Source organism: Heterocephalus glaber, unplaced genomic scaffold, assembly GCF_053883595.1.
Source record: "Heterocephalus glaber isolate CG9 unplaced genomic scaffold, H.glaber_assembly_v1.0 deba00001454, whole genome shotgun sequence".
In the NCBI taxonomy this organism is placed as follows: domain Eukaryota; kingdom Metazoa; phylum Chordata; class Mammalia; order Rodentia; family Bathyergidae; genus Heterocephalus; species Heterocephalus glaber.
In genome coordinates, this window is record NW_028258303.1 from 14326702 (window position 1) to 14348306 (window position 21605).

Below are 21605 nucleotides of genomic sequence, written 5' to 3' on the forward strand. Positions count from 1 at the left end.
GAGCATGTGGCTGGCTATTTTTGAATCTGGGATTCCCTTACATTAATTGAATAAAACATATGAAATCTGTATTAAACAGCCCTCTTTAACAGTCCCTGCGGTGCTGACATAAGCTCTAGAAGTATGTGCCTTCTGGTGATGTTCTGTCCTGTTTACTTTTGCCTTCTTGCTTTTAGAGCATGGGTGTGCCTGCCTTTGGGGATAGAAATATGAAAGCGACACAGGCCATGCCTTAAAAAGGCCTGACTGAGTAGGAGGGGCCTGACATTTGAGCAGGTAATTAAAAGCACATGGTACCTGCTGGAACAGCAGAAAGGAGGCCAGCTCTCTAGGAGTGAAGGGAGTAAGGATAAGATTTGTAGAGGGAAAACTTCACAGTTCAGTTTTTGAAGGATTAATGGGTGTTCACCAGGTAAAGAAGCGGGCGAAGGGCATTCGTGATCAAAGAAACACCAAAAGCAAAGACGTGTTGTGCTTAGGTGCAGTATGTTTGGTATTCCTGCAGTATAAAGTCTGTAAAGGAGGATTGTGGGGGATGACACTGGAAACAAAAGGTGAGGGCCACGCCAGGAATGGCTTTATGTGTGCTCTGTTGAGGTTCGACTTCACATTGTTGGTATTGCTGAACCATTAAAAGATTTAAAATTGGAGAGTAATTTGGTCAATTTGTAGTTTATAAAGATCTGTCTGATGATTGTGTAGAAAATAAATAGAAAGAGAGTAGAGCTGGCTAGGAAGCTGTGGCTGTATCATGAATCATCTTGAGGGTGTGGACTAAGGGCCCATGGAGATGGAGAAGTTGGAGTAGATTTGACAGATTTAGGAAGTAAAGTCAACAGTATTTGAATGTGTGGTGGTGATGGAAAAGTAAGTCTAAGATAATGCTAAGATTTTTAACATGCAAGACATGGTGAATGGTGGGCAACAAGGGAGGTAAGGAATACAAAAGAAGGGAATAGGGTTGGGGTAAATAATGAGTGAGTGTATGTCACAATTTATGTTAAGAGAATATGGTCTGAACTTAGAAGTGGATAAGAAGTGATCTTTTGGAAATGAGGGATGTGAAATACCTGTGAAACACCAAGCAGAGTTCTCTCTCCCTGACAACATCTGCTCCCAGCAGATTTATGTGCTTGGAATTCAGGACAAAGGCCAGAGTTCTACTCATAAATTCAGGATGTACCAGTACAGAGGTCATCATGAAAGCAATAGGTAAGTTGATCCTACAGTGAGAAGAGGAAGGGCAGAGGATGGAAGTTTGGGAAGCTCTAATATTTATACAGTGAACAGAGAAAAGGCTAAACAAATAAACAAATAATGAACTAGATGAGTGTGATGCCAGTATTTTCATTCATCTGTCCCCACCACACACCTACCAACTTGGCCATTTAGCTGGCAGAAGTTCTCTATGAGAATTTACAACATATCAGGGCCAGGAACTGTTGACAGCTAGGGCAGGAATCAACAGAGATGGAGATGTGACTTTCACTCCTAAAGAGTTCCTAAGCTAGTTAGGGCAAGGAAGAAATGAGGGTTGTTAAATAATAGTCATAAAAAGGGAGGAAAGAGAATGGGAAAGGAAGAGAGAAAGGAGGACATCAACTTTGCTTAACTTTACCCATTTCAATTTTCATTCCTTATCACAGTACTACTGTAAGTCCTGGAGGATTTTGACATCTACATTATAGTTCAAGAGAAGCCTGCCTCAAAAATTGTTTTTGACATGAAAAGGCAGGAAGTTTTATATGATATGAAGTAGGAATGCTGTGCTACTTTTTGTATCATTAAAAAGGAAAATGGTAGAATCAATTGTTTGAACTTTAAATGGAAAGCAGAATGAACAGAAATGGGTTTGTTTAATTGTTTGAGGTATATTTTTGCTGAAGTCAGGATGACTGGACTTTATAGCCACCTAAGGATACTTTTAATTCTGACTCTTTTTGTACTTAAGCAGCTCTGTTATGCTTTTCCAGAAATGTACTTAGCCATCAAGTGGAAATCCAGTGTTTAAAAATGTTGTATTATGTGGAGGAATTATTCATAGACCTTCTTTCCTATATCTTCTATATATGCCCTATAATGGAGTTAGCCTTCCTTGAAGGATCTTAGGCTTCAGACAGAACTCCTGCTATGAAATTGGCTTCCATAGAACGATAGAGCCTAATAAAAGTCACTGAAATAGTGCAGACATTTCCCAAACCAGCACAGAATTAAGTTTCATGAGATTGTTTTAAAGATGCAAATGCAAATGCCTGTACTTACAAAAACACCAAGAGACTCTTCACCCAGCAGATTCCAACCCCTCTGGGCCTTAGCAACTAACCAGCTCATTATCCGTTTGGTTCTTAAACATTTCCAAAGAAGGCAATTCCAAAATCAGCCTCAGTGATGTTAAATAGGGCGTATTTCTAAAATCTAAGGGGTGGCAAAGGAACTTTCTCTTGATTTCTTAATCCACCAACCTTCCAACTTGCTATCTTCTTTGCTTTTCTGCTTTATATACAGTAATAACCTTTATTCACATTGAGCCAGCTACACACTGACTTTGTGAACAAACGGAATAGAATAAAAATGTTTGTATTCATAATGCCTTAATTCACCTTTCCTCAGATTTAGTTCCAAAGTGACACGCTTTTATTTCTTATTTATTAAGGAAGTATAACGAGGGTATTTTAGCAATCTTGTAAAGTCAAATATAAACACATTGGCATTATCATGGGTATATTTATTTAGAAAATATGGTATTGCTTCAATTTGCTTTGTCAAGTCATCCAGGAAAGCTTAGCTGTTTTTTGAAATATTGCCACCTGGTATTCTATTACATTTCATTTTTTGTTAAATGTATCTCTAAAAGGGGCCAACATATACCCTTCTTTTATTTTTTTGAGCTTTATGTCAGACTCCATTTTGTTTTTAAAAGAAGATTCTGAAACTACTTAGGGAAAAATTTCTGTGACTTGTGCTAATGGAGCGGCAATCTAAAAAAAAAAAGTTTATCCAGGCAAGGGTTCAACCTTCTGAGTGTGGCATTGATCTCTGCTCAGGAGTAGGGTCCTGGGTGCCTCCAGGTACAGATGTTAAACCTTGAGGTGATGGATTATGGGTGAGGCAGGATGCTAGAGGTGGGTCCAAGAAAACTTAGGACAACAATTAGGTGCCAACCAGTATGAAAGGTGTTTAAGACTTTAATAACTGGTACTGATGGACCAGGGTGTCCTAGCTGAGTATCAGCACCATGCACGTCAAAGATTAGATGTTACATTTTATTAGGAGATGGTAAAAAAGGAGATGTTAGTGATATGAAATGATATTGGCTTCTTCCAAGCCTGCTGACTTGTAGTCTTCTGGGTATTTGATGGAGGAGCCAAGAGGAAGACCAGAGGGGTCTCTGTAGGTGGCTGGATCTGGAGGATTAGACAGAGGATGACCTAAGATGCAGGGGTTCATCTGCATGGGTAAAATCTAAGTCTTTATGACAAAGATAGGCATTGCTTCAAACTGATAAAAGCAATTTATGACAAACCTACAACCATCATCATACTAAATGGGAGAGACTGAAAGCATTGCCTCCAAAATCAAGAAAAAACCAAGGGGTGTCCAATCTCTCCACTCCTCTCCAATATAATACTTGAAACTTTAGCCAGAGTAATCAGGTTTTATGAAAGGGAAGGGAGCCAAGAAATGGATAGGGAGGCAGAGGTGGGGAAGGAGATAAAAAAGGAATTAAGATGTGTTACATACATGTACCAACTCCCCTCAATGAATATAATCATTCTGGGCTGTAAACATGCACTAATAAAAATTTAAAAGAATTAAAATGGATATGAATAGATAAGGAGGAAGTCAAACTATCCCAGATGATATGATCTTTTATATAGAGGATCCAAAAAACTCCACCAGGAGACTCATTCAGCAAAGTGGCAGCATACAAAACACAAAAAATAATAGTGTTCCTATACACCAAGAATGAATTCACCTAGAACAAAAAAAATCAAGAAAACAATCCCGTTCATGGTAACTTCAAAAAAATTAAATAACTAGAAATCAACCTAACCACGGAGGTGAATGAAAATGATAGTACTCTGAAAAAGTGATTGAAGAAGACATTAGAAAATGAAAAAATATCCCCTGTTCTTAGATGGGCAGTCTTAATTTTGGATATCATCAAAATGAACATATTACCAAAAATAATATATAGATTTAATGCAATTCCTATAAAAATAACAATATTCTTTACAAAACTAGAAAAGAATTCCAAAATTTATATGGAACTGATACAGGATCTCCAAATGATACCGGGGAAATAATATAATCCTTAACCTGCTAGATGTCAGATACTCCAAGTTTGTGTAATTCAGAATTGAAGAATGAATTCTAAGGAACATTGGAGGTTAAGAGCAGGAAATATTTATGGGAGCAGGAGAGATTTTAATTCCTGGGTGAGACAGGAGGGGACCCGAATGGGCTGCTGAGGACCCCACTTTACAGGGGAAGTTGTATAGAGTGAAATTGTGAGGTGGGTACAAAATTCACAAGGTAGGCATAACATAGGACCCAGCCAATAAGATTACAAGTATAGCTGCTTAGGTAATATTGATCTAATGGGGAAGCAGATCACTTAGCAAGTGTATGTGGAAAGAGCAAAGACCTTTATTAGGAAATGAAGGTCTTGGTCACCCAAAGGGGTGACTGATGTCCATCTAGACTTTATTAGGGCAGGTGTTACCACTTCTTTTCTCCTGGGAAAGTGTGTAGGTGCATTCATTTCATCATTATCTTGAGGCCTGGCCTCCAACAGAGGTGCCTCTGGCCATGGTTGTAATGTGTTTTTATCTTTTGCACTGACCCTCTTGAAGGCCCAGCCCTGTCTGATTGTCTATATTTTTACCTAACTTAGCTATCTATAATAAAACTAAAAGAGAACAAGACTATCTAAAGCAATCCTGAGCAAAAATAGCAAAGCAGGAAGCATTAGAATCCCAGATTTCAAGTTATACTATGAAGCTATAGTGATAAAAGCAGTCTGGTAAGGAAACAGCTAACTTAGTATAAACCATGTAAAATGGAGCGTGTTGCCTCATGAAGTTGAAGAATGAAGTCATGGAAAAAAGGAAGTTAGGAGAGTGTTTATTGGAAATAAGAACAAAAATAGTTTCTGGTTGGGAGGGATCCCAAGCAGGCTGGATGTAGCCCCTTAGTCTAGAACTTTTTATGGATAAGCAAAGCACAGGAATTTGCTCATTTGTTTAGTAGCCATATATCACAGGTAGCTCTATGCATTTAAAATGACCAACTGGAACTCAGACCCTCTAAACCAATTACTCAGCCTGCAGAGTTTAAAGGAAACCAATTTTAAAAGAAAACTAGTTATTCTGCATTCTTAAGTTCCTGGAAACTTAGCCCTGGATGCAGGGAGGGGTTGCATTCCATTTTGTCTGAGCAACTCCTTTCCTGGCCAAAGTCCTACTGCCTATTCTTATTTTAATTCTTATCAAGGGGATGACCACTCTACCTCAGGCCCTTTCTCTCACTAGCTGTCTATTCATGAGCTAACTAAACTCCCCTTTACAGTACTGGCACAAAAATAGACATGTAGACCAATATAATAGAACAGGAAACACAGAAACAACCCAATATAAAAGTTAAAAAAAAACCCCAATACACCTTTAGCCAAAGATTGAATACATATGCTAAAGAAACTAAACACGTATGCTGGAGAAAAGATAGCATCTTTAACCAATGGTGCTGGTAAAACTCGTTATCCATGGGCAGAAGAATAAAACTTGGTCCTATCTCTCATCGTGTACTAAAATCAAAATGGACCAAAGACTTAGATATAAAAACAGAAATACTGACTCCTAAAGATAAAATAAGATAAAATAAACTGAAGACATAGCCACAGGCAAGGATTTTATAAACAGAAGTTCAGTAGCACAAGAAATAATACCAAGAATCAACAAATGGGGCTACATCACATTAAAAAGCTTCTGCACAACAAAGGAAACAACCAATAGATTGAAGAGATAACTTATACAATGCAAATTTTTTTTCAACTACTTCTTGGACAGAGGACTAGTATCTAGAATATATAAAGAATTCAAAAAAATTAGACCCTCCTAAAACAAATGAACTAATCAAAAAAAAAAAAAAGGCAAATGAAATGAATAGATAATTCTCAAAATAAGTATAAATGACCAATAAGTACATGAAAAAAATATCCAGTGTTTCTGGCCATCAGGGAAGTACAAATCAAAACACTGAGATTTCATCTTACTCCAGAAAGAATGGCTATCAGCAAATAATCAAAACAAAACAGAAACAACACACAGCCTGTCAAGGATGTGAGAAAAAAGGAAATTTTTCTACATTGTTGGTAGGAATGTAAACTTGTAGAAGCAGTGTGGAAATCAGTATGGAAATTCCTCAGAAAACTAAAAATAGAAATTCCATTTCACCCAGCTATACCTCTCCTGGGTCTTTTCCTAAAAAAGTTAAAGACGTCATACTTTTTTAAAGTCTTTTTAAAAAATATTATTGGTACATTTTAGATACACATAATGATAACATCCATCATAGGGAATTTGTACCTGTACATGCTATAGACATCATACTTTAGTGATACATGCATGCCCATATTTAGAGCAGCACAATTTGTAAGTGTACCTCAGTTCATGAACTTAATTATTTCCACAATTCTGGTTGTAAACTAAATTGGACAAACCTAATCAAATTTCCCTATAAAGTCAACATTGAACCTAACCATCAAATTTGATTTAGCTCTCCTCCAATTTGGTTTGTGACTAGACTCCTGGAAAGAATTAAGTTCATGAACCGAGGTACCACTCTTAATAGCTAAATCTTGGAAGCAACAGAGGCCCATCAAAAATGAAAAGATAAAGAAAATGTGGTGTATATGTATATACTTCTCAGCTTTAAAGAAGGATAAATGAGTCATTTCTAGGAAAATGGGTGACCCTTGAATCCATAGTGCTAAGTAAAATAAATCAGACACCAAAGGTTAAATATCACATGGTTTCTCTTACATGAGAAATCCAGAATATAAATAAATTATAGAGTAACATAAAGGAGAGATGGTAGAAAATAAGGAGGTGGACTTTTTGGAGATGGCTGAGGAGATAAGGGAAAAGGAGAAGGAAGGGGGAGAAAGGTGATCAAAAGTGATCAAGATGTAATTATGCATCATAAACATATACCAATAAAATGATATAAAATAATAATAAAAAGATCTAGGTCTTTGTATTGCTCTTCAGAATAATGTCCTGGAGTGTATGTAAGAGCTTGTTAGCCAGGTGGTGGGGTGTGGGCTGTGGATTGGTTGGTTTGCATATGCAAATCAGGCTCTGGAGCTAATCCTTCATCATCTCTAGGAATCTCTAGCTCTGGGAGGTACAGTCTCTCCAGGATCAGCATTATCCCACATGGCAAAGAATCCAAAGTATAGGAAATAAAAAGTCAAGATGAATATGGTGGCCACCCTTGAAAAATGATACACATGTCCCTTTTATCCATAAACATCTGATAAAGGCAAGCAGAGATGTTTTCTTTCTCTGCTTTCTTTAGTCTCTACACCTGTGGGTAAGTAATAATTACAGCTAAAATTAATTAGGTTCTTTCTGGGGGTCTGGCACTACCCTAAGAATTTTACATGCATAAGCCCACTTAGTGTCCACAACTCCCCATGCAGTGGGTACTGTTGCATCCTTGTTTCATAGATGAGGAAGCAGGAGCGTGGTGAAATCACATAACTCAGTCAACATCAAGTACAGCTATAACACCATGCTCTTATTCTCTGTGCTATGCTGTCTCCCGCTATTCCTATTACTTGTCTGTCACTCTTTTGTTCAGGTGCCAAGTAGTAGTTCTCCTCTGTAGATGTCCAGATCTATCCACTATATAAACCCTGGAGGAATCGATCAGTAAAGCTTCTCCCACCCTTTCTTTCATTTGAGCAGCCTGATAAGTTGCACAGTATATAAGTATAAGTTGATAGTGAGAGCTGTCCCAAGGGAGGGAGCACTGTTTATGGCTTCCTGTTCTTTGTTTGACATTCTCTGAGAGCAGGACCCTGGGAAGAAAGAAACATATCACCCTGCAAATGGTTAATTCTGTTTTGTGGCATTTGTGTTTTCCCTGGTCTGGGTTCCACCAATGCTTGCTTTGTGGGAGATTGTCCTTTGGAAGGGGTATGTGAGACATATGTCCTGCTGTTTGGAAATCCAAGCAGCTGAGCAGAATTTACTCCAGCTGAGGATGTTACTGGCAGAGATGTAGCTGGGATTGCAGGCATGAGGCTATACAGGGCTCATTGTATCACATTTCTTTCCTGCTAAATTTTTTTAAAACAACTCTGTCCCTCTTGCATAGTATTAAATTGATCTCTAAAGTGGCCTCAGAGGTTGAACAAATTACAGATGCTAAAAAAAAAGTACAAATGCTCCTCCACATACAATGAGATTACATCCCGATAAATGCTTTGTAAGTCAAAAACCATCTATCTATTTTTCTTAGATGGAATGTTGGGTGTTAGGTTGAACTGGGTAATAGTGTTCATGTAGGGATGTTAAAAATGTACACTTAGAATTACTAATGTCCAGGCTTTCCTGACCATCTCCTCTGCTTTGTCTTTCCTCCAGCTTGCCACCAGTCGTGTTTAGGGTGTGCAGGGAAGAACCCCCATGACTGCACTGCCTGCCACCCTTCCCACATGCTGCTGGACGGGCAGTGCCTCTCCCAGTGCCCAGAGGGCTACTTCAACCAGGAAGGGGGCTGCACAGGTGAGTATGTGCCCTGCTAGGGCCGAGGCCCAATGCCCAGGCTTTACCTTCTCAGTGCCACCAGATATCTGATCAGAAACTGTGCCATCCCAGGATGAGGGTAAGGCTGCTTTAAGTTTGCAGGCAAAGAGGATAGAATGAGGGAAACAAGAGAAATCCTGTACTTCCAATAGGGAAGCAGGTCTAAGTGAACGTTAGAAGCAGCTTTATCCTAGAGACTATAGTATTTGAATAAACTCTGAACTGGGTTTTTTCTTGCCTGGAAGACCATCATCTGGATAGACAATTCCTCTCACGAATTCAATAGTGATTCCTTTGTCCTGTAAGAACCCAAGCTCGGTTCAGCGTAACTTTTTGTTGGTATGGCTCTCTTTAAAAGCTTGTGTTTCTGATTATTAAAGGAATATGTGCTCTTTCTAGCAAGTTTGAAAGTTTAGAATAGGGCAAAAAAAGAAAGGTTTGAGGATGGGAATCGGTGATAATTCCACATTTCAAAAGCAACAGTTTTAACCTGGTAAAATAATACTTTTTGATCTACCTTTTAGTAGTGCTGTTACATAGCTGAGAAAAAAATTAGTGCTATATCTTTTTACATTTATTTTCACCCAAACATTAAGTCATAAAAGTTCTCATATTATGAAAAAGTATATGTAAAAATACTCCCCATTCCTTTTCACATACAAAATCGAGGACTAACTTGGAATTTGTGGATTGAAATACTCCAGGATGCTAAGGACCTGTTTTATTCATGGGGTTCTGCTCTGGTTATCTATTGTCACTCCAGATTAGTGCCTTAGAACAACACAAATTTAGTGGTTTATACCAATAATTGATTATTTTCCAGCTCTGAGGATTGATGGGCTCAGCTGCTTGGCTCTCTTAGGAGCCTGTAGATGGCATCTTCATTGATGTATCGGTCACCTGGGTCAGTCAGGAATCACTTATTCTGTGAGGCCTCTTCTGTGGCTAATTGAGTGTCCTCACAGCATGGCTGTGTCTGCTCCCCAGCTTCCATGTAGTTCAGCTGTCTCCCTCCACCCCAGTAAATAAATACTCAGGAGGCCAAGGAGAAGCTGCCTCAGGACCTACCCTCAGAAGTCTTGCAGTTACTTCTGCTGTGTTCTGTCCATCATAGCAGGACAGCCTAATCTTGAAGGAATGGTTCCATCTTCCAGTGGGGACAGTGCTTCTGAACACAGGACCTAGGGCATCTTGGAGACACCACTGAAGTTGTGAATGAATGAGGGTATGACTCAGCACTGGGCACATGTGGCAGTGCGGGTCTCTGCTTCCCTTCCACTGCTGAGAGCAGCAAGAGGCCCAGGGGATATTTCCTTCTTTAACAGCCTGTGCACATGGTCAGAGCACCTTTATGTTGCAGTGACAGAGATTCTAAAAATTAGGACTTTAGATTAGTGCAGGATTTTATTGGGATTGGCAAAATACTAAAATTTAAGCTCCTTCTTGTAGTGCTGTATATTCTTATAGCTAGAGAACAGGAAAAAAAAAGACAAAACATGTTCTATCATGAGTCTTATTTTTATTTCCAAGAATAGACAGTTGAGGCCAGCTGATAGGATGCTCCTTGTGATGAAATTGTATTACAGGTATTTCTGGAGTCAGAAAACATGTAGTAAATTTATAGAAAATTTTAAAGTAAATTAGTATTCATTAGTTTCATTAAATGCCAAGGAGGAAATTTAGAGCCAACATAAATTTAGACAATTGAAGATCAGTATTATTTTTATTCTGGAATTCTCTTCTTTCCCCCAAATACCTGTGACTCTCTCCAGGCCCCTAGTGAGCTGCTTTAGCTTAAATGCTCTATCAATGCTCCTAGTTTCATTGTCCTTGAAAACCTGCTTTCATCCTACCCAAGTGGTTTCTATGAGTGTGAAAGAATTTAACTCTAACTCTTCTCCATCCCCATGAAGCTGGCAGATGGGTGGCACCCCCAGTGGGGGGCACTCAGGTCACTGGAAATAGTCTGGTGGGGAGGAAGAAGTGGGTGGTAGAACTTATCCCAGGACGCTCATATCTCTGGGTAGGAATTTTTAAAGTCAAGAGCCTCAGGAATGTGTCCGTTGATAGTGGGTGCTATCCTTCTAATCAGCAATGCCTTTTCTTGCTTGCTTGCTTTTTTTTTTTTAATAACCGCTTATCTTCTCCTGGCCTCCTGCCAGAAGCAAGAGGCAGTTGACTTTACTCAAAATCTCTGCCTTTGCTCTGCACCAGCTGCGTGCCAGGAGAGAATTCATCAGTTGTGCGGCTCCAGCCTCTCATCCCCCACCTCTTGGAATCCAACACCCTCAGCCCTGCTCATCCTTGGCACAGAAATTCTGGCTTCTTTGGCAAGTTCTGCTGCCCACCTTGGCAGCTTATTCGGCCTGGCTGTGACATGCTTTGATTCTGTGCCACCCTTATCTTTATTGCCTGCACCTTACTGAGGCTCACCTGGGTTTTCCCAGTGTGTTACCCCTTATTAATTTGGTGTTGATGTGGAAGGAGACATAGCTTTGACATAATTTTTCGTAAGGAATTGAACTTCAGATGTGACTCATGGTAACCTCCAGAAAGGGGACTTCTTCTGTTCTTCAAATTTTAATTTTGTACTGTAGATAAAACAGGCATCCAAGCTGTAGCTAGCTCATCTCAGTGTCACTTGCTGTTACGGTTTGGTTCTCCCCTGTCTGCAGGAATTTCTGAGAAGGAAAATGTCCCCTTCTACTCCCTGTCCCGCTATCTCTTTGCATGGTGTTTTGCAATGGTGGAGCCTTACCACTCGTGTTTGTGCTTTGGACTCTGTCTTGAACTTTTTTACTTACGCAGATGGGGTGGTTATTCTGATCCTCAGGAATGTGTGGATCACTACTCCCATTTTTACAGTTTTAGATTCCATATTGTTTGTGAACAGTGTTCTCACTGATACCAGAAATTCAGTCTGTTGGCCAAGTCTAAGGAAGTGCAAAGCTTGCTCAGCCATCTCCAAAAGATGATTAGAACCTGGTGCTTATGACATGCACTTGTACCCATGCTATTTGGGAGGCCAAGGCAGGAAGATTCCAAGTTTGAAACCAGCCTGGACAACTTAGCGAGACCTTACCTCAAATAAATTAAAAAAGGAACTGGAGATACAGCTCAGCAGTAGAGCACTTGCCAAGCACATGTGAGACCCTGGGTTCAATCACCAACACCACAAACAAATAAATAAGTAAATTTTAAAAAAATAATTAGTTTGAGCTTTGTGGAAAATGTTTACTACTTTTTGCATTTGTGTGCTGAGCGGCTGGTTCTAATCCTGATCCTTACTTCCCTCAGAATGCCACCCAACCTGTAGGCAGTGCCGTGGACCATTGGAATCTGACTGTACCTCCTGTCACCCTCACATCACTCTGACCAGTGGGGGCTGCAAGACCAGCTGCAAGGAGGAACAGTTCCTCAACCTCGTGGGGTACTGCATGGGTGAGTGAGACCTCTCATTCTGGGGGACCACAGGACTGCTGCTGGGGCTCTGTACCACAGGATCAGGGGGACTGTGGCACTTGTTCTTTGGATGCAGATTAGGATCCTTGTTTATGGGAGACATTTGTCTCCTGTCTGGGAACTCACCTCACTCTTGCCTTTAGTTAGACTATTTGTGGATTTGAATCAAACTTCTAAGACTACTCTTGCAAGTCCTGGAAGAACTTAGAGTCTCATGTAAATAAAGAATGAAATGATTATAGTATCTGTCTCTGCATTTGTCAACTTCATGCTCAGAGAGCAAAAATGTATTTTCAAATCAATCACTCCAAAGATGATCTTCTTCTGTCTGTGGTATCTCTGGCCCCTTGCTGTGGAGAGCTTTTCCATTAGCCCAGCTGTGGAAGTTTAGGGAAATTAGCCAAAAAGTAGAACAGTTGCCTTAGGAGATAGGCTATTCCCCCCTTATTGTAAAATTCAGATTTTTTTTAAACCACAAACTGGGACCTGGTAGGATGGATGCTGGAGGTGGTGACCTGACTGGAGGGCTTGTCCTCTGACAGGAGGGGATTGTGGCCAGTGCTCTAAATGATGGTATCTAGCAGGGACATTCAGTCTGGGTTGGCACTGATACCAGAGTGTTCCAGCTTTGGGAGGGTGGGGAGTAGTAAGTCAATGGCTATGTTCTGGATATGGCCAATGGTACCATTCCTGGGTGATCCATTCCTTTGTGTACAAGATCTTAAGACCAGACATTGAGGATCACACTCTATGCCCTAATAAGAATGAAAACTGTCAAATGCAGGGCTGCAGCTGAAAATTGCTAGATTCAGAGCAAAAGCCCAATGATGAAAACTGCAGGAACATTCTAGAGGCAACAAAAAGTAGAATCTCAGGGTCCAGGCTTAAGGCTAAATCAAAAACACCACCAGCTGGAGGATCTGAGTCTGTTTACTGGTGTTGCCAGTCAGCGCTGTCTGGGAAGTGGGTAAATGAGAGATATTAGCACCTACCCCAGAGGAGAAGCTGGCAATGGCAGGGACTATTATTACAGTTTATGAGCTTGATTTTAGTTACTGAAACTAACTTTAGGATTCCAGGAGCAGCTACTATAAGAACTAAAGGGTTCCTGACATGGAGTGTTAGTCAGCTTCGTGTTACAACAATGGAATATCTGAGACAGCTAACTTACAAAAGGAAAATGTTTAGCTCAGTTTGCCAGGCTCGAAAGCATGGCACTAGCTTCAGGTCAGTTCTGGTGAGGGCCTTCTCTCAGCTCCATTGTATCATGGCAGGTGTGTGTGTGTATTAAGCAGGAAGAAAGAGAGAGAGCCCAGAATCTCACAATCCCCTCCAAAGGTCGGCCCCCAATTACCTAAGCACCTCCAACTAGGCCCCACTCTCAAAGTTTCCACCATCTCCCAGTAGCACCTCACCACAGACCAAGCTTTAATAACAGCAGACCCTTTGAGGACCCAAAACATACTCAAATCATAGCAAATGACCAAAGCACATTTGTGGGCATTTTACTGAGAACCCAGTGATTACAAGTTACTGAGTTGATATTTGGGGGGCCACAAAAATCTTTCAAGCTACCTGAGGAGATTAACCGAAGGCACAATTAACAAGAGTATGAATTAATTAAGGAGTACGAAGCAATTCATGTGCAGTGACACTCATAAACAGTCAAAGATGTAGGATTTCAGCAGGGGAAGAAGTAACAAGATAGGAAAAATATCACGGAGGAGTTGGAACCTAAAATGTTTCCAGAAGAATCACATGGATTTGGTTGGACAGAGGGTACTCAGGCAGATTGTCCAAATGTGGTTCACCAAGAGCCAAGCCCATAAGGTAATGGATGTAGGTCGTTTATAGCCAGGGAGTCCTCCAACAGAGTGAAGAACATGGTTGGTATTGAAGCATATTAGATGAAATGGTTGGGACATTTAAGTTGAAACCAGAGTATTAGAGAATCTCAGGTTTCAGGCCAAAAAGTTTGGACTGGATCTTGCAGGCAGCAGGGCTATGAGCATTCTGGAGAGAACTGTAAGTTGACTCAGTGTGTTATAGGCAGGAATTCTTTGAGCTGTGTAGAAAATGGACGAGAGCAAGGAAGGGTTACCATCAGGAAGTATGAGAAGGTAGGACCTAAACTACATCCTTCATGATGGCTATTCTATTTCCAACTTACTCTGGACCCTATTTTGTGGACCCTAAAAATTTCACACTGGGACATATTTTATAAATAAATGTTTATATAAGGAGATTGGAAACTTTTAATTTTTAATGAGCTCTGTTCTCTCCAATGTCCAGAGCACTCTTTGATAGTAAATTAGGTGATTAGGAGTTGCATTAATTTTTTAAGACTAATAAGGGATTATTAGAATAGAGAATCATGGGGCTGAGTTAAATGACTGAAAGTCCCCAGTCTTAGAAGAGCAAGTCCCAGTAAAATGAGCTAGACAGAACAACCCTTGGCTGCCCTGGGAATTAGGTGTTTTATATCATGTTTTTAAATAAGGTAACCATAATCTAGCACTTGAAAATCCTTTGTTTAGTAAAGATTGGTATAAGAGCATTTTTAATGGAGAAGTTTGACTAGTAATTTCAGTTGTTGAGCTTTCAGAGATGTTGACCCAGAAGTTTACTTTCTCACTGAAGGTACTGTATGCCTTTTCTAAACAATTCACATTTGTCTGTAGCATTGCAACACATTCATTCATTTACTGATTCATCAATCACTAAACTCAAGCTTTGTGCCAGGCTGAGCAATGTTCTGGACTCTAGGGATACAAAGATGAATAAAATGTGGGGCTTACACTGAAGAAATGTAGTTGAGTGAAGGAAGGAATATTAGTCTATTAGAGCTGTCATAAGAAAACACCACAAATTGGGTGGTTTAAACAACAGAAATGTATTTTGTCAGAATCCTAGAGGGCACAAGTCCAAGATTAAGGTGCCAGCAGCATTGGCATCCTCTGATGCCCCTCTACTGGGTGTGTAGATGGTCACCCCTTGGCTTCCGCTTCACACAATCATCTTTCTTCTCTGTTTCTAAGTATACCACCCAGGATGGATTTAGCCCACTTCTTAGCCCCAATATGACACAGCCCTTTAAAGGCCCTGTATCCAGCCAAGTGGAATTTGGAGGTACTGAACATGAGGGCCTCAGCAAATGAATTGGCAGGGGGACAGTTCAGCCCACACCAGAAGGGCAGACATGATTAGCATGATGTTGATACAGTTCTCTATGCACAGCACAGTGTCCAAAGGCAAGCCTGTGGCATGGGACCCAACCCAGACTAGAAGGTGGAGCTGTCACAACTGAGATAATTGTGAAAGAGGTGTGAGAGTTAGACAGAGGGGTGAGGAGATTTGAAGGATAGAGGAATCCAACAATCCCAAAGAGGATGATGATTCAATCACCCATAGAGACTTAAATAGAGTGTCAGAGCATCAGCCCTGGGTATCAGAATGGTGGAACTTGTGGGGAGAGGAAGCAGGGCTGGAGCAGGAAGACTTTGTACACTCAGTTTAGGATGAACATGCATTGTCTTCAAGGTTGTAGAGCTCTGCCAAAGGTGTTTAAGCAGGGACTGTCACAGTCACATTTCTGTGATGAGAAAGATTGGCAGAAAATGGCTTAGAAGGAGATGAGACTAGGGCAGAAAGACCTTCAGGAGGGAGCTGCAGGAATCTGGAGGGGAGATGAAGGATTTTAATGAGGGAGTTGCTAAGGAAATGGAGGAAAGAGGTCTTGGCTTCACTAGGTACAAATGATACTCAGGCTTACCTGTGTATGATTAAAAGGTGATCAAAGAGTGGTAATTTCTGAGAAATGTCTGTTCATTTCAGATGCCCATTTTTGAATTGGGTCTTTGAATTTGGGGGGTCTGATTTTTTTCAATTCTTTATATATTCTAGATAGTAGTCCTTTGTCTGAGGTACAGCTGCTAAAATTTTTTTCCCATATTGTAGGTTGTCTGTTAGCTCTGTTGGTGGTTTCTTTTGCAGTGCAGAAGCTTTTTAATAAGATGAGATCCCAGTTGCCGATTCTTTCTGCTAGTTCCCGTGATGCTGAGGTTTTGTTCATGAAGTCTTTTCCTATGCCAATGTCTTCAAGAGTTCTACCTAACTTATCTTCCAGCAAGTTTAGTGTTTCTGCCTTAATATTTAGATCTTTAATCCACTTCAATCTTAGTTTAGTGCATGGTGATAGGTATGGGTCTAGTTTTAATCTTTGGCAGGTTGAGATCCAGTTTTTCCAACACCATTTATTAAATAGGCTATCTTTCCTCCAATGATGGTGATTGGCTCCTTTGTCAAAGATGAGGTAGCTGAGCATGTTTGGAGTTGTTTCTGGATCTTCTAATCTATTCCACTGATCCTCAGGTCTGTTCCTTTGCCAGTACCATGCTGATTTTATCACAGTAGCTTTGTAGTATAGTTTCAAGTTGGGGATTGTGATACCCCCAGCCATGTCTCTGTTGCTTAGAATTGCTTTAGCTATTCTAGGTCTCTTAGGTTCCAAGTGAATTTTTGATTGTTTTCTCTAGTTCTGTGAAGTATATTGTTGGAATTTCAATTGGCATTGCATTGAATCTATATAGTAGTTTTGGAAGTATGGCCATTTTCACTATATTGGTTCTTCCTACCCAGGAGCAAGGGATCTCTTTCCATTTTCTTATATCCTCTTCGATCTCTTTTTTCAGAGTGCTGTAGTTTTCAGTGTAGAGGTCTTTTGCTTCCTTTGTTAGATTGATTCCTAGATATTTCATTTTTTTGGATGCTATTGTAAATGGAATTGTTTCCCTAATTTCTCTCTCAGTGATTCTGTTATTTGTGTACAAGAAGTCTATTGTGTTTTGAGTGTTGACCTTGTATCCAGCTACTCTACTGAATCTGTTGATTAAGTCTAGAAGTCTTCTGGTAGAGTTTTTTGGGTCTTCTATATAAAGTATCATATCATCAGCAAATAATGACAGTTTAACTTCTTCTTTTCCTATCTTTATTCCTTTTATTTCTTTCTCTTTTCTAATTGCTGTGGCTAATGTTTCCAGAACTATATTGAAATGTAAATGAATTGCATACCTAAAATGTACCAATAAAATGTACCGATAAAAAAAAAAAAATACTGAATTGTTTCTCTGGTGTGAAAAACTAAAAGTGTAAATAAGGATCAAAATGTATACTTGATAATGTGAAATAGGTAGAAAAGGTCTAAAGGGGTAGGGGAAGTGGGAGGGGTAGGGAAAGGAAAGAAGGGAAAGGGAAAAAGTATCAGAAAAGAAAAAAAATGGAAACAAAGTCTGCAAAAGGGAAGGGGTGGAGGGTTGAAGGGAGGGCAGGAGAATGGGGAAAAAATAAGAACCAAGTTATATCATGTAAAAGTACAAGATCCCAGTGATGAATGTAACTGTATTGTATACCTAAAATGTAAAAATAAACTTAATTTTTTAAAAAGGCATGTTACAGACTGGCATGGTAACAAGTACTTGTAATCCTAGCACTCCAGAGACTGTGAGTGTACGGCCAACTTGAGCTACATAAAGAGCTCAAGACCAGCCTAAAATACATTAGCAAAACCCTATTACAAAAAAAACCCACATCACTAAAATGAATAGTAGTAGTAAAATGTACATTTTGCAATAAAAAGAAAAATATAGCTAACAACAACAACAAAAAAAAGAGTGGTAATTTCTTATGGTTCAACTACAGCAGAAACTGTTGATCTCTTAGCCCAGGTGGGAATGGTGAAGCTTCATAGAGAGCTTTCAGGTTTCAGGTCACAGAAATTCAAGGTAGGGGAGTTCCATTTACCAGACAAAGGAACAGGTGTAAGAGACAGGGAGGAAGACTTTCCCTTTGAAATTGGAGAAGCTGAACTTGAGGTGACAATCGGCATCCAGGGAGAGCTATCAAGGAGGTTGAAGGGATAAGTGAATAGGTTTCTTACTATAGCCATCAGGAGCTCATCTCCTATCTTAATTTTACCCTGACTCTAAAGTCCTGGAATTTTGTTTTTCACACTAAAGAGCCCTTTTAGTCAAGTCATAGTTAACCTAATGGAATGTTTAGATGGCTTTTATCTGAACCTAGGAAAGTATTGGGAGGAGCATTGTGGTGATAGGCAGAGCAAAGAAGTGTCCTTCCTGTGTCCTTGGGAAGTCCTGGCTCATTGAAAGCTGTGAGGAGGACATTCTGTGCTCCCACTACCTGGTGGGAGTGCCTTCCAGGGGGGCAGGATTTACTCACAGGATTTATTCTATCTGAGCTGCACACAAGATCATCATTGGAGACTTCTTAATTGCACTTAGCTGTTTGAAAAAGAAAATTATGTCTGATCTATCATGCAGACAAGAGTAAACACATCCTGGGAACAGGTCCAATAACCTCAATGTGCTTTCACAAATGGAGGTGTCATATGTGTGGGTTTTTTTCCCTTCAAGTCAATTAAAGGAAATACATAGTTTCTGAGATTTTAGGCCAGGGTTGAAGGGTTTCAACAAAGATAAATGAACTGGGGCCGGGGGTTTAGCTCAGTGGTTCCACCACGTGCCTCGCAAGCGCAAGGTCCTGAGTTTGATCCCTGGTACCCCCTCCTCCCAAAAAGGTAAACGAACTGGGATGAGATGCAGGAGTACCTAAGATTGCAACAGACATGGTGAAGTGCTGTGGAAGCCTGGGTTTTTCTTTATAGTTGTTTTATCCTCACATCTCAGCATTATCAAAAATTTCCAAATCCTAGAAGGCTTTCTCCTTTATGTCTTTCTAGCTAAAAGCTTTCTCCTATTTATAGAAAAGGGTAAATTAAAAAGAAAACACAAATAAAAACCGGAGGGGGAAATATCCAAATGCAGATGAATAAAAAATATATATGCCTTGGGTTTTGTGGAATGCTTAATGGGATGGCTGTATTTTTTAGTTCTTCCTGCAGAAGGGAAGACTGGACAAATTATAATAGCTGATTTGTTAGGACGGTAGAAATCTGAGAGATTAAGAATTCATAATTGTTTTGCTGTCTTTTTTTAAAATGCTGGTTCATTTTTTCACAGATCTGTATGGGAATGTAAGCAAAAAAATGTAAGTGAGTACTAGTACAGATTTTTTTTTTTTCTACCAGAGGCAGGGCTTTATTGGGGAAGGAGCTGCTGGGCGAGAGAGGGTGAGACTAACTGGGGTGAGGGTGGTGCAGTGGGGAGAGTATAGTTGAGCAACGGGCTTCCAGGTGATTGGAGGGGTAGGATCACGTGGGTAGCAAGGTGGGGCAACAAGTTAGGTTTTGCTTCTCCAGAGGGGGTAGGTTTCACTTTTCCAAAGTGGCTCATTTCTGTAAGTGGGAACCATCTTAGGAACTGGATCCATTTTAGAATGTAGGACCATCGGAGCCATTTTTTTCTGGTAGAGAACACTATCATTCCAGACTGTTATTACTATGGAATTGGGGTGAAGGTCTCTTTTTCTGTAGCTGCTTCCTGCTGGCAAAGGGGCATTGTTGGCGGGGGCGGGCCTTTAGTTGGCCGAAGTGTGGTTTCATTCGGTGGATCCAGCATCAGTAGTGAGGGGCTGGTAACTGGCCATGATGAGTTCACAGACCCTATGGTTGGTAAAGGCCCGCATGCGTTCCTGTAAGAAATTTTGAAAACAACGGGAACAGGCAGGGTCCAGAAAGCAAGATCATGCAGATAATAGTGAGAGGTCCTAAGAAAGGTAGGAGCCAAGGAAGCCATTGGTTAAAATATCCTGACAAAGGATGTTGGGTTTCCAGATCTCGTCTGCACTTTTCTATGTGTTCCCTCAGTTCTCCAGCCTTATCGCCTATGATGCCTGAATGATTTACAAAGTAGCAGCATTCTTCTCCCAGCAAGAGACAGGTCCCCCCTCTTTCTGCTGTGATTATGTCCAGAGCATGCCTGTTTTGAAGTACCATGGCTGCCAGTGAATTGATCTGCGATTGTAAGGTGACCAAGGAGTCTGCCACCTTTTCCATATCCTCATTTAGCTCCTGAGATAGGGAGTAATAGAAGTGTGTTGATGTTGAAATTCCCAAGAACCCTGTCCCTATTCCTGCCAGAACTCTGGCTCCTGTTAGGAAAGGGAGTACAAGAAAGGCATGCTTGTTAAAGATGGTGGATATTGGTTAAAAAAAATGTCTAGCACATTTGTTGTTGATATTATCTGTATGATCACTTTGAATCTGACAGCCTATAGGCAAGAATAAACAAGATTTTTAAAGAAATTAGAGCATGAAAAATCTAAGCATGAGCGAGTAGAATGGAAGGGCAGGTTGAGGAGAAAGTCACACTTAGAAACCGAACTAGTGAGTGATTGTAACTTGTTGGCTCTTAGATTCTTTCATTGATAAAGGTTATCTATAAGTCTGATGCTTTATCATAAATCTGTCTAGTTTTAGCTGTAAGAAGATGAGAGACAATTTGAAGAACAAATCTCACTAAGAAATTTAAAACTCTAGCTGAGTTCTTATAGATTTTACCATAGTTTTTCCTAATGATCCATAACCATGGTCAGCTACTGGTAGACCTGGAAACTGCCAGAAGGGGTCAGTGACTGGAGCCCCTTTTTATACCTAGCTTTATTATTATGGCATTATTTTATTCCTCTTTTGGTTATTCTTTTCTGCTTGGTGTTTAAGACCAAGTTAACGTGAGACCTGTGTCAATCAATATGCTATCTATCAAGGTCAGTTAAGTCTCTTCAGGCATCATTTTGGAACCATACATAGAGCCTCTCAGCTCCTCTGTCAGTGTCAGCCGTCAGGATGGGTCAAGGCCTTGCTTTACCATGTTGCTTTCAGTGAAAGCATGGGAGATTTTTTTCCTCTTTGTGACCCTCCTTTGGCACATGGTACATTTGTCCTCTGGTGTCCAGCAATCTCCTTGCTCAGGAGGTTGTGTGACTTACCAAAGATATAGGATCCCGTAGAAAATGTTCCCTCATGTCCTGGATTCTTTGTTGACCTTGAGGTGCTAGGGCCAAAATATTGGGAGTCCTCTTAGTCTACTTACCTTTCTAGTTTTGGTCTCCAAACTTTAGTTGTTGAACACCCAGAAGAGAAGACAGGGACATTAGTAGTTCAGGAGGAGCCATGAGTGTAACTATTATAATTTTACCTGGATAGCAAGCATTTTGGAATCTAAAATATAGTTAGAGGACTGTTATTGTTATCAATCATGGTTGTTTTAGTAGTTGATTTTCTGTAGAATATTAACAGAAAAAAAACTTTGAATCAGGAGCCACACATAATAATAATACTTTAGCATGACAATCATGATGGCATTATCTTTGTAACAAAGTTAGATATGTATCTTAGTATAAAATAGCCATTGT

The 21605-nt window shown here is 40.1% G+C and overlaps 1 protein-coding gene across 9 annotated transcripts in view; it reads left to right on the top strand.

Moving 5' to 3' along the window:
* Nucleotides 1-21605, top strand: part of Fras1 (Fraser extracellular matrix complex subunit 1) — a 444408-nt gene that overhangs the window by 249077 nt on the left and 173726 nt on the right. For all 9 annotated transcript variants that reach the window (XR_015452892.1, XM_087215885.1, XM_087215884.1 and 6 more), the window contains 2 exons: nt 8655-8795; nt 12114-12257. Coding sequence is in view for 8 of the 9 variants with exons in the window: in XM_087215885.1 (XP_087072011.1) it covers nt 8655-8795; nt 12114-12257 (285 nt within the window). In the remaining variant the exon portion in view is untranslated. The remainder of the gene's footprint in view (nt 1-8654; nt 8796-12113; nt 12258-21605) is intronic.